General features: G+C 35.2%; 1 protein-coding gene across 1 annotated transcript in view; it reads right to left on the reverse strand.

The window, feature by feature from the left end:
• IQCM (IQ motif containing M) overlaps positions 1-16,611 on the reverse strand; it is a 351,685-nt gene that overhangs the window by 219,921 nt on the left and 115,153 nt on the right. Inside the window, exon 8 of the mRNA XM_065877201.1 lies at positions 14,891-14,949. Coding sequence (XP_065733273.1) covers positions 14,891-14,949 — 59 coding nt within the window. The remainder of the gene's footprint in view (positions 1-14,890; positions 14,950-16,611) is intronic.

The following is a 16,611-nucleotide window of genomic DNA, read 5'->3' on the forward strand; positions in this document are numbered from 1 at the left end:
ACCTTCATTATAGTTTTCCTAGGAAACAAAAGTTCCTGTATTACAAAAATATTTCTCCTATTAGGCTTATAAATCTTTTTTTTCTTCTTCCTTGTGATCTACTTCTTACAAAATCTGGTATTCCTAATATTTAATGTTACTTGTAGCTATGTTACTTTTTTTAACTCTAAAGGCACCTATAACCTTTATTGATACTGTGCCTCCTGTGAAAATTATTTCCAATTCAAATTCAAGCCCCAAATTTAAAAACAAACTGTTGTGATGTCTTTTTAACCTATCTTTTGGGTGTCCCAGATGGCTGCAAGACCATACCAAAGATTTTTTTCCTTCACTGTATAAGAGGAGGAATGCTAGAAATGGCAAGGTATGTGTGGCATAGCTGTTACATAAATGAGTCAAAAATGGCCCTTGTATATTGGCCCCTATGTTGTTTACTTCTTATGTTAGGCAAGGACTAGCTCAAAAGCCTGCTGGCTCCAAACTCAAAATTCTTAAACATCCAATTGTTTTAAATATGGCCCAAACAAGCATATTTTTTAGCCATTTAGAGCCTGCCTGTTTTGCATGTCCCATGAAACTATAACCAACATCTACCAGCCATAGATAAGACAAACCTTGAGGCCATAAAAGACCACAAACCACTGCTGCCCACTGGATCTCTCTGACCCAGAGACACCCCCATCTTGCTGTGAGTGATATCACGTAGACATGTAAGCCCCCCTCTGACTCTCCTGTTCCCACAGGAGTTCCCTTACCCTCTTTCCCTTCTGGGTGATGGCTCTATGTCATGGTCTCTAGAAGGTCTTCTGCTGTGAGGGACTTCCCCTCTCACGCAAAGCTGTCCATATGATGCCCAGATAAAGCTTGTTATGTGCCATTGCCACTTCATGGCCATGACTTTTCCTTGATTATCCCCATGATCTTTGAACTCAGTACAATGATCCATAGTTTTACTTAATTCAGTACTATTGAATATATTGAAATAGTCAATACATTGAAAGTTGTCCTATTTATCCAAGTCCAAACCATGAAAAGAAATCAAAGAAAAGTCTCCTCCTTAAGTTAAATATATAACAACTAAAATATTATTAATATAAATGTATTAGGAGCTCACTGTGGTAAACTGACTGCACTGACGGCCAATTAATGCTTCCTTATATCCCTATCTTTGCAATGTGATTTTATAGCCCCACCCATCAAGAGGTAGAATCATAGGTTACCTACCTATGAATCTAGGCTATGATCAAGGTATCAGATCAGATAGTTTTCAGTGAAAGAAGGAATCATTAAACAAGATTGCATGTGAGAAAAGATACAATAAGTTAATTATTAAGTTAATCATATCTAAACATTAGACACTGAGCTTGGCAAACATTTGAACAGGGAATTTCCTTTCAACTGCTAATGCTTATACGATAATATATATTAAACACTACATCAGTTTTAGAGTTTGTTTCAGATATTGCTACCAATTAGTTTTGGCTGATATTGAAGTATTTTGTATGTTCCATTTATAAAAGCACTCTTTGCCCATCTGTTCATAGGTTGAAAGTGATTAAAGGACACTTATTTTGGCTGTTGTAAAATCCAAATACTTTTTAAGCTGCAAATATGTGACAAAATCAATTCAGGTTGCCAAGTTCGGAAATACATTAAAAGAGATTTGTGATGCCTCCTTACCCCCAATTCCTCTTCCAACTTGCATTATCGAGAAGTAAATATCACCGCTTTCCTGATTAGACTATCATGCCTGCTTTGTCCAAATGCTTTGTAATTTAGTTATAATTTACATATTTACTCTGATTTGGATCCTCTGCTACCAAGCTGTGTCAAGGGCTTTCGTTTCCTGTACTTGCAGCCTTGAAGTAGAAACACGTGATGCCCTCATGCTTTGAATGCTGGATCTGAAAGTAACTTGGCTAACAAGTGAAACAAGTTTGTGGCCTACTTTTATGTCCTATATGAGATCTGTTCAGTTTAAAAACAATGTATTAAATTCAGCATGGGTGAAAGGGATTTTTAAGAACAGGGATGTTACACATTTCCATTAAAAATCTTGTCTCAATATTATTTAGTACTCCATTCCCAAGGGTTTAGTACTTCATGCTAGCAAAACCTATTCACTTAAAAAAAATCAAAACAGGATTCCTGGAACTTTTAAAAATAGGTGCAATCCTCCTGAAGTGGAAGATAGACACCAGTTTAGTTAAGGCAAAAATTTTAAATAGTTTAAGTATGTGAATGAGATGTGTTTTCTTCTGTGCTTTCCACACTTTTTTTGTGTTCTGATCATTCCTCAAAATGCTAGCCTGCCCTGAGCCAAAAAACCCAAGACCCCTCCTATTTTGGGTAGCTCCCAGTTCCATGGCAATCTCTTTCACTAGATCATATTAAAGGGTGAGGTTGATATTCTGCAGCCAAGGGTACTTGGCTTCAACAGTTTACAACCTCAAGTGCTCTAACTAGTACCTATCCAGAAATGCAAATGATACAACGGGCTGGGAGAATTTCTTCTCCCTTCCCCCATACCTGATTTTCCTAGGAAGACATTCTCCCAGCCCATCATGTCATATACCTGGAAAGATGGGTTTTATTTTTGCTGCTGCTGCTGCTTGGTTTCAAGTTTCTAACAGTTCTTCCTCAAAACAAGATAGAGCTTTTTAAATTTCAAATTCAGTTCAAAAAAATGCAATTATTCTTTCCTGCACATATCAGCTTTTTGGAGGAACACTATTTGTTATGAATTAAACTGAAATTATCATTTCAGACAATACAAAAACAAAAGCAGAGAGGAAACACTGGTTTTGTTCAAATTTAATTGATTCTGACATTATGGGCAAGGTAAGCATGATGCACTTCCAGGGAATTCTCTCTAAAACAAACATTTAAACCACCTTTTTATTGTACCTACATGTTTTTATCTGAAGGGCACTGAAAAACATTACCACTGAAGATGTCTGTAATGACTAGGGTGTTTATGCCAAAGGTGTAATGGGAGCTGATATTTCTGTGGCACAGCACCCAGAGGTGTCAATTTTTCACAAGCTTATCTATGCAATAGGGAACATAATGAGTTGTATAGTCTTTCTCCCAAAGCATTCATTTATTCCTCTTGGGGTAGCCCTTTGCTCTCAACCCAAACTTTGGTCAGTTATGGAGAAGAGCTGGCTCTACCCCCTGTCATCCATCTCTCTCATCTCTGTTCCAAAAGAGCAGACAATGAAGATGGGTGCCTGTCCACAGATTCCTTTTCCCTAGAACTGGGCTTTAGGTAATGAAATAAATCCCCACAACAGTTCAGGTGATTCTAAAAACAATTTCTGATATTATACTCAATATTTTATTCCCACCCACATAACTGTTTTAGGTACTGTCATTTCCAGGAATTGAGGAGACCCTCAAGCAAACACACTCAGAGTGGTGGTCAGAAAGCAGGTCAAATTCTACTAGAAAAACAGGAAATGTGGACAGTCTTTGGAACAACCTGGAGAGGGATGGGACTTTGTAACCCCCTCTCCCCATGCTTCTGCCTCCCTACTCTCCCTCTGTATGAATGCTTCCATGAAAAAGTAATGGAAAATCTGATTTTCTCTGCTTGAGAAAATCTGCTTCTCTCCATTCATTCTTATTTTACTTTTCTGGGTAGGATTACTGTGACTTAGAGATGAGAACTTATGTGTTCTCCCTCTCATTATTCTGCTTGCTGTTTCTCAGATGTTTTCCTTCTGATTCCACACAGGAATTGTTACCAATAATGTCTGTTTCTTTCCCTACCTGGTTATTGTTCGCATCAATAAGGAAAAATTACTTTTTATAGCAGCAGACAGAAAAATTATTCATTGACCAAGGAATGGAGGAGGAGGAGGTCTTGCTCTAAAAGCCCCTTCTCCCTGAGTGTAGGCAAGGGTGAGATTTTCATAGGAAAAGGGGCTAAAGGGACGGTATGGGGCAGAGGTCTTGTCATTTAGGTTCATGGAAATGGGTGGTGATTTCCTGGACCAGGGTCTGCACCTCTTTTCTGCCCTTTTATGGTCCTTTGGAGTTTGGGTCAGAAGCAGAGGGAACCAACATGGTGTCCTTGGGCAGGAATTTTAGCATTAAAATGAGATGATAAATAGTTGTAGAGAGACCTTTGTCCCAATTTCAAGTTCAGCCAGCTTATACCACTTCCTTGTAGTTAAGCCCTCTTGGTCCTGTCAATGTAAACACAGCTAGAAGATACAGTCAGTTTGGTTTTCTGCAAGTTTGTCCAGAGGGAGGTTTTTATTAGAAATGAGTTTGGGGGGCGGGGGTGCTTCCTTGCTTTTTTGAGGAAACCACGTGTCCTTGTGTTTGTTTAATATCAGATCATATTAGTTATCAATCAGATGGTATGTGAAGAACTAAAGAAAGTAGTAGTGGTGCCAAGAGCCAGAATGTGTACAAAAAGGATGCCAGGCCATCCTGAATTCATTTCCTTTGTTTTAATTTTATTACTGTTTTTTGTTTTGTTTTCACTATATTACTATACCAGGGAATTATTTATGATGTTTCTCAATTTCAGGAGGGCAAATTTCAAGATTCTCATAAAATCTTTGTAAACAAGGTAGAGAAATATAGGCTGACTGGGCAGTCTTGGGCGGTAGGGTGGATAGTGTCATTACTAGCTGAGATAGGGAATATAGGAGAGAAGACATGGAGAAGGGAAAACATAATTATTGCAATTTTGAGAGACGGTTATGGGATATCCCAGTGAAGATACCCAGGAAGGAGCAGAAAGTCTGAGATAGGAGTTATAAATTCCTGAAAGGGAAAAAAATCATTAGAAGGCAGAGAAAAGATCCAAAAATTTAATCCATGCATTGAACAAATATATATTCATTTACTCATTCATTCATTCATTCATTTAGTGTAAGATACTCTTCTAGCATTGAGGATACACTGATAAATAAAACATAGAAAATTCCCTGTCCTCATTAAGCTTATGTTCTAGTGGGAGAGACAGACAGTAATCACGGTAAACAAGTTAATTATTGAGTATTTTAGAAGGCAATGTATGCTTTGATAGAAAATAAAGCAGAGTAAGGAAGTTGGGGAGTGCTAGCAGGGGTGGAAATTGCACTTTTAAATAGTGTGTTATGGCTGGTGTGGGATGATTGAAAAGGTAACGTGTGAGCTAACCATCTCAGGCAAAAGTGATAAGGAGATAAATCCAATGTTGAAATGTGATAGCTTTGCTTATAAAGTTCTGCAATTGGTTAATATACATGATTGTACAAATAATTCCTCTCAGACTCGAGGATGGTTAGGTACCTTTCCTCCATCATTGTAGTTACGACATAACTTAATTCTCTGGGTCTATCACCCCTCTATACTCTGAATTCCCTAAGAGCAACTACTTTTCCTTGTGTACCTGGCAATATATAATAGATGAAGGGAAGAAAAAAAGGGATAGAGAAAGAAAAGAAAGGAGGGACAGCAAAAGAACAGAATAGGGATACGTTAGAATATCTAAGAAAGGCTCAGGGTTTGCTTGTTTGGGGTTTCATTTATTTTTCAGAAATGAAATCAATGTGAGTATTGCCCTTAAGAGACTGACCCCCAAAGCTGATATATGATGGGCTGCCTGAACTGATCTAGAATATCTACAGTTTGGTTCCACTCTACACTGTATTCATAAAATTACATCTGAAATACTATGTTCTTTCCTAAGCATCACACTTCAAGAGGGATACTTTTGAGTATGGTGGGCATCTGTTCCTTTCCTCTGTTTTCACCTCCTTTCCCTTGTGGAATTGCACTTCTTCTCCATTCGTATGACTAGGATTTGTCTAGGGCTGGCCATGTCATCCAAGCTGGAAGGTCAGCCAGAATATTTCTCTGTGTGTGTGTGTCTAATAAGAGACCTTTCTTTCTGGTAAGAGCAGGAAGAAGTCAATTACAAACAGCTGGAAGCCAACCATTTTGCTTACGACATGGAGAAAAAGTCTGTAGTAAGAGGTTTTAAGGCCAAACAGGGGCAAGCAGAGATTTAAAATGAATGAAAGGAGAGCACATCCTGAAGACATTACTTGAACCTGTTGAATCAGTTGAGCCTAAGATGTTAAAGAGATAAAAAGAACGGATGTCTGACATACTCTACACTCTTGGAACCTCTACTTATATGAGCAAACAGATTTAATTACCATTTTGCTTAAGCTAATTTGAATTAGCATCCTAATAAATATATAAATATAATAAAGATATGTGTGTGTGTATGTGTGTGTGTGTGTATATATATAGAAAGAATCTAAAGAGAGAACTGGTAACTCGAGTGGCTTCAAAAAGACAGAATCAGGACCAGTGGGTACCAGCTCAAGGGGGATAGGTGCTGAGCCTCACAGAGAGAGCTGTCAAAGTCAGAGCACTAATTAGAATGAAATGGATTCCACTGGAACAGAGTAATTACTAATCCCTGGAGTTTTCAAGTAGAGGTGATGTAGGTACCATGTTATAGAGGAGATTCACCCTTTGGATAGAGGGTTTCAGTAGAAAATCTTTAAGGTTCCTTAAACTCTGAGATTCTATAATTCCCCAAAGACAAAATACAACTAGAGGAAGTATCATTGGAGAAATATCCACTATAAATTTATTTTCAAAAAATGCTTAGGCTGGGTACTGACCCAGAAAAAATAATCTGTTCACAGAAGATACCATAAACAAGCTAATATTACATTAGTAATTAACAAATTTTAGAAGAGACCAAAGGAAAGTTATTAGGTGGTAAACTGTAAAATTGTTTTGAGATAAAATAAGAGGACTTGACCCATTTCAGAAAAAATGATGATGGACAAATGCAGTAATTTTAGAGACATAAAGGAAACATTAAAGTACCTAGCTAAATCTCCAGACTCTGAAATGTGAATTTCATACTTAGATATGACAGTAAATGTACTATGTTCTATTATATGAAAAAAGAGAACATTTAGAATTCTTAGCACAGTTTTGCTTTTCAGTAACATATTAGTGAGTCATATCTGGTTACTACTACCCTTTTAGTTCTAGCATGCTACAAAATAGGAAGGGAAAATATATAATTATTCCTCATCTACATATTTACATGAACTATCTGGATGCTTAGAATCCTAAAGAATGAAAAAAAAAGAGGAACTTAAGGGTTCTAAAATGGTACACTTCATAGATGGTATATTTAAACAATGTTTTTATCATCCAGAATTGAAACAAACTAAATAGTAAAATGGTGAAGGGCTGATGACCACCTTTTACAACTTCTTACAACTTTAACATTATGAATTAACGATAGAATATTTTTCTTCTATGAGTTAAAGACCCATCAATTTTTCTATTCTGTACTTGGAAATCAGCCAGTCATTTTAAAAAACAATTATGTACTTTAGAAATTCAACAAAAGGAAAATTTATCGAAAGGAAAATTTATCACTAAAGTCAGATGAATCTGCAAAGAATTAACAGCTCACTGCTGAAAGACATCAAAAGAGAGTAAGTGTTTTATTCATGAAATACAATAGTTTATCTGAACAAAGAAGGAGATACTATTTGCAATATAGTTAGAGGTGCCAAACAAATTCAAGTGGACCTCAAGGAAGATATATGAAGAAATCTTTCTCACAGAAAATAAAAGTACAACGTCATGGTAATAGTACAATAGATTACAATCCTGGTTCACAATTTTCACTTAGATATTGAGAATTAACTCTGTGTGCTAATGTATTATTTCCTTTTAGTTAATAATATAAACTGCTTTTGATATTTTTATATTTATGATACTACACAAAATAAGAGAAAATGTGTTAAGCATGAAGAAGTTAATGAAAAGATTAAAAAAAAGGTGATGCTAGGAAAAGACAAGATCCCACTTCATTGCAAAATATCATTCACTTTTTACCTTTATCAGGGTAAAAACATAAACATATATACTATAATTTGTGTACATATTACTTTTTTTAAATTACAAATTAAGAATTACATCTATTGGGCTTTAGTTCTTTCTGGTTTAGAAATCTTACATAAAGTATTTTACTTTGAAAAACAATAAAACTCATAAAAACGTTCCTTTGGCAATTCTATTTGAAATGAAATTGCTTGGCTCGCTTTGAAAAGCTCATCATAACCTTTCTTTTCCCTTAAAAAAGGTTTTAGGCTTTCTCAACCATACCTTAACCTTAAGGATTTCTAACAATCTTCTGACATTTACGGAGTTCTAAAATTTCAAAATTTACCATTTAAATTGAAATATTGAGGAAATAGAAACTTGCGTTCTGAAATCAAATAATTTTGCTTTATATTGTTCATTTATGAAATTTATATTCTCTAAATGTTGGGCAAGGGTGTATATGAAATGAGTATTTTTAGCAGAATTGAAAATCAAGACAATAAGATCATATCCCTCATAAAAATAACACAAATATATATTTAAGAACCCCAAAATAAAATCAAGTAGCCACTGTGTGGAATCTGGAACCTGGTAAATTTATCCTAAATGTACTGGATTTGAGCATTATAGTTCTTTGTTTAATAATGCTGCTAATGAAAAGTCTTATATACATCTGTATACATATTTGTATAGCAAATGGACCTAAGCACTACTGTTATATCTTTTTCTCTCCTTCTAAATTTTGAGATCTTTACAGTTGAAAACACTAGAAGATGGACAAAAAAAATAGAAATGTGAAAATATGCATTTTAGGTTCATGATCACTGAAGATTAGGACAAAAATAATTATAACTCTGCCTTATCTACCACTCTTTATCCATATAAGGTAACAGGTTCCCTTCCCTCTCAAGAACAGGAGTGGGTGCCCAAATTTGCAGTAATTCCAAATCAAGTGCAGCAACAGCATTTTTAGTTTGCTTAACTTCCCATCCCAACCTTTTAACAGCCAAGTGACTGCCTCCTTAAAAAACACTGCTGAGTGGGTGCATAAGCCAGTTCTATTTGCCAGCTGTAGAGAGTTCTCTCAAAGCTTGTGGCTATGGGTAAATGAATTCCATCATTTTTTTTTTCTATAACTAAGAAGAGGGGGAAAAAACCAAACTCTCTTATATTTATTGTAGCCTGGCAATGGTGATATATGTGTGACATATTTTCACCCTTGAAATGCAAAAGTACTTTAGAAATTAGCCAGTACCTTACTGAAATTGACAGATGACTGATGGAAGGTTATAATATACTCTGTCTCATGCAGACTCTATGGAAACCTCTAGCTGAAAATATATGAGAGATTTCTCTCTAACAAGAAAAATTCTTTAAGACAAGCTTAAAGGGTCCCAACATTTGGATTCTAAAGTTTCACAGAATTTCTATGACATAAATGGTATAGGATTTCAAGTGAAGAAGAAAATCTTAAGAGTGTTTCACTTAAATATTTTCAATGAAATGTGTCTGCATGTGAAATATTTAGTTTTATATCATTCACTACTTCACTCTGTTTTCACATTGTTCTACTTTCTTTTATCTCTCTTTCTCCAGAATTCTATCTAGTAATATGTTTTAATCACTAGAGCCACTCTTGTACTTGCTAATTCATTAGTTTCAGTCTACTTCTCTTAAGTAATCATCAGAAAGGCTGTTAAAATTTAAGATACAAATGGCATAAAAGCAGCATGACTGAGTAAGAAAGCTGTGAATTGAGTGCTGGACTCTAGTAACAATTTTGGGTTTTTTTTTTCTTTTTACTTTTGTGACCTTGAAGAAGACACTTAATCTTTTTAAACTTTTACTTTCTCACCTGGAAATTAAAAGAATTGAATCAAGTGATCTCTAAACTTCCCTTCAGCCATCATTCTCTAAAACATTTATGACAGCCCTGCAAAAGCTAGCTAGATGTCCCTGCAAAACTGCCACAGCTCTTTATGCTGCAACAGATGGCAGACGGTACAGGAAAATGCTTAGCATTCAGAGTAGCTGGTTGGCTCCAGGAAAATAAATACAATAAACACTCACCTTTCAGAGTGTACAACTTTTTATTATTGAAAGGGCTGGACCAAATTTTACTTTAGTAATACCTATGAGAAAAAAAATGACTTCCCACTCAAACTAACCAGGTAAAGGATATTTACAGGAAAAAGACTTACACAAGAAGATAAGCTAACACCATCAAATAGTTTAAAAATATATAGTATTTTTTTCCTTAAAGCAAGTCTTTTTATGAAAAGGTTTTTGATGACAAATTCAATTTCTTTAATAGATATGGGTTATTCAGATTTTCTATTTGTTCTGTGTCAGTTTTGGTATGTCTTTTTTCAAGAATTTGTCCATTTCATCTCAGTTATTGAATGTGGTAGGCATGAACTTATTCATATAATCTTTTCTCCTTTTAATGTCTATAGAATGTATAGTGATTCTACTTCTTTCATTTTTAATATTGGTAATTTGTGTTTTATCTCTTTTTCTTAGTTTTGTTAGGAGCTTACAAATTCTACTAATCTTTGAAAAGAACCAACTTTTGGCTTTCTTAATTTGCTTTATTGTTTCTGTTTTTAATTTCATTGCTTTCTGTTCTTATCTCTATAACGAATGTTACATGTGCACTTAAAAAAAACATATCTTCTACATTTGTTGGTTGTAGTCTACAAACGTTAATTAGTTCAAATCAGTTGACGGTTTGTTCAAATCTGCTATGTTGTCATTTACTTTTTTTACTAATTTTCCTATCAATTACTAAAAGACGTGTAAAAAAATTCCAGTCATAATTATGCAGTTGTCCATTTTATTCTTTAGTCCTGTCAATTTCTGCTTTATTTGTGTTAAAGCTCTATTATTAAGTCATACACATTTAGGATTATTATCTAATTCTGATTAATTCATTCTTTTACAATTATGAAGTGTCCTCTTTATGTCTGGAAATCGTCCTTGAAGTCTACTTTGATGTATAGCCACCCTAGCTCTCTTCTGCTAGCTTTTTTTCATTGTGTATCTTTTCTCTAACCTTTTACTTCCAATTAATGTCTTTTTATGTTCATCTCTTATAAACAGCATAGAGTTGGTTCTTGCTTTTTTATCCATCCTGACAAGCTCTTACTTTTAACTGCATGTTTATTCTGTATATGAAATATAAATGTTGGTACAGTTGGGTTTAAGTCTACCATTTTACTATTTGTTTTTTATTCACCCATTATATGTTCTCCCTTTCCTGTCTTCTTTTGGGATAACCAAATAGTTTTTGATATTCCATTTTAGTTTTCGTATTATCTTTTAGGTTTATCTTTTTGTATTAGTGGTTGCTCTGGGAATTACAATTTGCTTTCTTATCCCACTCTACTTAGAATTAATACCACTACACATAAAATGAAAGAAACTTGAAAAGTATAAGTCCATTATTTTGCTAGCATTGTCATATATGTTTTTGCAGCTACCTACTTATAAGTACCATAATAATGTTATGATTTTGCCTAAAATGTTCAATTTAAAAATAATTGGAAAAAATATTTTTTCATATATTTTCATCATATATTTTCTATGTTCAATGTTCTTTATTTCTTCTTGTAGACTCAAATATACAACAGGTGTCATTTCTCTCGGCATGAAGAGCTTCCTTTAACATTTGTGAAAAACAGATCAGTTGGCAGTATATTCTCATTTCTTTAATTTAGCTGAAAATTTCTTTTTTCAACCTCAATACTGTGAGATAATTTCACTAGATACAGAATTATCAGTTGATAATCTTTCTTTTAGCACTTTAAATATATAATTTCATTGCCTTCTGGTCTGCATCATTTCCAGTGAGAAGACATCCATCATTCTCAGAATTGTAACCCTTTGTACAATGTGTACTTTTCCCTGCTGGTTATTTCAAAGGTTTTTCTTTGCCTTTAATTCTCAACTCTTTGCCTATGATATGCCTATGTGTTTTTTCTTGTGTTTATGTTGCTTAGATGTGATATCTTCTTGGACGCGTAAAGACGTTTTTCATTAAATTTGGAAATTTCCAGCTATTCTTTCTTTCTTTTTTTTATAAATGTATTTTATTTTATTAATTTATTTTTGGCTCATTGGGTCTTCATTGCTGCACATGGGCTTTCTCTAGTTGCGACGAGCGGGGGCTACTCTTCATTGCAGTGCGCGGGCTTCTCATTGCGGTGGTTTCTCTTGTTGCAGAGCACGGGCTCTAGGTGCATGGGCTTCAGTAGTTGTGGCCTGTGGGCTCAGCAGTTGTGGCTCGTGGGTTCTAGAGCACAGGCTCAGTAATTGTGGCACACAGGCTTAGTTGCTCTATGGCATGTGGGATCTTCCCGGACCAGGGCTCGAACCCACGCCCCCTGCACTGGCAGGTGGATTCTTAACCACTGCGCCACCAGGGAAGCCCCCAGCTACTATTTCTTTAACTACTTTTTCTGCCTTATTCTAGTTCTCTTCTTCTGAGACTCCAATTCACATATGATAAGCCACTTGATATTAATTTATAGGCCCATCAGGCTTTGTTCATTTTGTTCTCAATCTATCGTTTTGTTCAGATTAGTCTCTATAGATCTACAAGTTTACTAATCTTCTCTACTGCCTTCTCCAATATGGTGTTCAACCATTCAATGAAATTTTCACATCAGATACGTTATTTCTCAGTTCCAGAACTTTCATTTGATTATTGTCCTTATATTTTCCATTTATGCACTGGGATTCTCTGTTATTAGGAACATCTTTTTCTTTAAGTTCTTGAACATTTATAATAACTGCTTTCAAGCTCTTGTCTGCTAATTCTAACATTTGGAATATCTTTTTCTTTGATGTAACCCAGATTTTCCTGTTTCTTAACATGTCTAACATTTTATTTGTTGTGTACTAAACATTGTACATTGTAGGGATTGTGGATTATGTTACTGTCCTTGAAAGAATATTGATTGTTTTTTAATTCTAGGTGGCAGTTAAGTTACTGGTTTATCATCTTGAACTTGTTGAGGCTTAGTTTTATGCTTTTGTTAGGGTGAATCTGTTTGTTTCGTCCTCTGTACTAAGGTGAATTCATTAGTCCTGGGGTATAATCTCCACTCCATAGGTGTTGGCCTTCCAAGATTTCCATGGAGAGACTGAGGTGTTTACTAAGTACTGTCATCTGAAAGGACTTAAACTCCAATTTCTGTCTCCCTCCATGGTGAACAGCAACTGAGAACTCTGCCTAGGCTTTAAATTCCACAAATGTAAGGAGTCTCTCTTGTTCACCACGTCCTTAGCATCTAATACAGCAAGTGCTTAATGTTTCTTGTTAAATGAATAAACTGTGAAAGACTGAAAGAAAATTTTCTGAGCAGGACAAGACACAATCTGTTTTTCCTTTTCCTCTGGAAATTATTCATTTGTTCAGTTATATTTTCTGAGCATCTACTACATTGCTGGGATTGTGCCATGAGCTATAGATAGAAATGTTAACAGAATCAACCACCCCTACTCTCACAGAACTTGAAATTTTAGCCAGGGATCATTCTGGCATAATTTAGCTTATAGTATGTAGCAATGACTGCAATTAAAGGACCTATGTTTGAATCCAGCTCTATCACAGACTAGCTGATTGACCCTAAGTGAAATATTCAACCTGTTTACCCATCAGTAAAATGGTGATAATAAAATACATCATGTGTTGTTACGGGAGTTATATGAAAGTACCTTGTACAAACTAAGCACAGAATGCATACTACTACTAATGAATTTAGCTACTACTAAACTTAGTATGAGACTAAATCTCAGAAAACACCTAATCTTAAACTGGATATTTATTTATTGGAGGTTTAAACAATTATTTGGGATTATTTCACAGTCATATTTGGCCAAGATTTACCATATAGTGCAATTCCATAATACTTGAACCTTAGAGTCAAATGTATTTGGGAATTCAGATTTTGTTTCAAAGTCTAGGAAATTAATATAGCATGTATACCATATATTATGTAACATGTCTGGGGCAGTGTCCCATCATTGAACATATTAATATTAATTAGCTAATATAATTAATGTTAATATGTATGCAAAGTATGAATATTCACATGAAGTGGGAAAAGTAGAGACTGAGTAATCATGATCACTTATTACTTCAGGTCAGTTTTTGACATTAAGAGTTCTGGCACCACCTTAGGTGACATCAACTTTCAGTTTCTGGAGCTTTCCAGATTTTGGAATTGTGAATAAGGGATTATGGACCACACCTTTTGAGTAACTGAGAGAAGGAATTAAGAAGGATGTCAAGTAAGAGAAGGTAGCTTGAATAATATATTTGAATAAACCTGTATTTACTAGGGGGTAAGTTTTCCAAACTGGTTGCTCTGACAAACTTCAGTCTCCAAGGTTTACCCTTTTGCTATTTGCATCTACATGGCTTGACACAGAGCTTTGCACCGAGTCAGTACAAAAATAATATCTGGTGAATTAATAAATTAATGTATTACCAGTGAAAAACAAAGCACAGGGCTGAAACCTGTCCTTTTCAGAAACTTCACTGTTAATTTTCCATAATCCCTTCTTTCCATCTCACTCTCCAATCTATCTCACAAAATCAGTTATTTTTTCACAAAAGTTTGTCAACAAGTTTGCTACACAAAGAAGCAGAGCAATCTTAAGAATGCCTCATAGAGTCACTGAAAGGCATGCTGTACCATAATGAATTGCAGGACATAGTTTCTAATAAACAAAACTGCTGAAACATCATACAGTACTGTTTACAATGCTTTTACTTGCCACTGCAAAGTAAACCTACAGCCTGGTCTACTGAATGAGCATTAATACACTCAAAAAAATAAAAATTTTTTATCCTTGCCTTAGTCAAATTAAATGGGAACTTTGAAAAAGATACGTTGAAAACCTGAGCTTTCAACAACCTACATTTCTTTAAACCAGATACTTAAGTCAGGATAAAACCAAAAGCAAGCATATTAATTTAAACTTTTCTGCTATTATATAAAAGATATACCTGGGTTGTGGCTTTGATTCTGGCTTGACAGACTGTTGTTCTTTTTTGATAAAACTTTTCTAGAATAAGAGAAAGAAGAATTGACACAATGAGGAAACCAACTTCATTGTCTATAAAATCTTAATTCCATTGATGTTCTATTATATTATCAAAGGGAGAAACAACTGATCCATTATAATATATAAGCCTAAACGTTGATATAAGTATTTATTATAAACCTAAACACATATAAATAAGTATACTCAGAGGAGTATGATCACAGAACCTCCTCCGGCATATTTTGGCCCCCAGGAATACAATTCCTTCTGATCATTTCAGTGAGCAAATATCCATAAAAATCTACTAGAGATAAGAATTTATTTATTTAATTACTTATTTGCCCTCTGTCTTATAAAAAGTTTTAAGGTAGCTTACAAAAAATATAGTATGTGTGAAAAAAGAAAAAAAAGGATATCAAGTTAAAGGGAAAATACGGATAGAAAAATAATGTCAAGTGTTTTCTGATACTGCTTACTGTGTTACAAAGATTTGCCTCTCAAATTCCCAGCTATCAGAGTGTTACAGACTGAACTGTGTTCCCCTAAAAGTCATATGTTGAAGCCCTAATCCCCAAATGTGACTATATTTGGAGATAAGGCCTTTCAAGAGGTAATTAAGGTTAAATGAGGTCATAAGGGTGAGGCTCTAATCCAATAGGACTGGTGACCTTATAAGAAGAGGAAGAGATGCCAGGGGCATGTGTGCACAGAGAAAAGGCCATGTGAGGACACAGCAAGAAGCAGCCATCTATAGGCCAAGGAGAGAAGCCTCAGGAAAAACCAACTTTGCCCTAGAACTGTGAGAAAATTAATTTCCGTTGTGTCAGCCACCCAGTCTATACTATTGTATTACGGCAGGCCTGGCAAACTAAAACACAAAGTAACAAAGAAAACACAGTAGTTCTAACATTCACAATATCTATAAGAGAAGTAAACTTATTTTCTGTGAAAAATTTCTTCCATGAGTCCTTCATAAGAAGCCTGGGATAGTGTAATGGTCAGTTTCAACAGCATCTCTTCAACAATGACACTTGAAAGTTTACTACGGATCTTTTACACAGTCCTTCAATGTCAGTCAACAGTTGAAAGAACAACTTAGGAGATGATTCTCCAAGATCTCAAAATAACTGGGTCATTCCCTTTCTGGTCATTCGGTGTGATCCAAAGGTTAAACTGATATCTAGAGGCATTGCATATCCATTTTATAATCTGCTATGACAATTATTTTGCCCAAAATAGCTTTTGAAAAAATGGCCTCAGGTAAGAGAAATTTGAGGTAATCATGACAATGAGTAAAGGTTAACGGATTTTGGATTGTTGGTGTTGTCTTCCCTCTGACTCTATAAGAAGTCGGTGCCAGAAAGTACCTTGGCTATTGATGTAATGCTCCTGATACCACAACGAAAATGCTTATTTTACTTTTGCTTTAAAGTTGCAAATAGGGACTTCCCTGGTGGCACAGTAGTTAAGAATCTGCCTACCAGGGCTTCCCTTGTGGTGCAGTGGTTAAGAATCCACCTGCCAATGCAGGGGACACAGGTTTGAGAAGATCCCACATGCTGTGGAGCAACTAAGCCCATGCGCCACAACTACTGAGCCTGCGCTCTACAGCCCGTGCGCCACAACTACTGAAGCCCTCATGCTTACAGCCCGTGCTCTGCAACAAGAGAAGCCACTGCAATG

The sequence above is a fragment of the Phocoena phocoena genome, chromosome 5 (genome assembly GCF_963924675.1).
Source record: "Phocoena phocoena chromosome 5, mPhoPho1.1, whole genome shotgun sequence".
Taxonomy (NCBI): domain Eukaryota; kingdom Metazoa; phylum Chordata; class Mammalia; order Artiodactyla; family Phocoenidae; genus Phocoena; species Phocoena phocoena.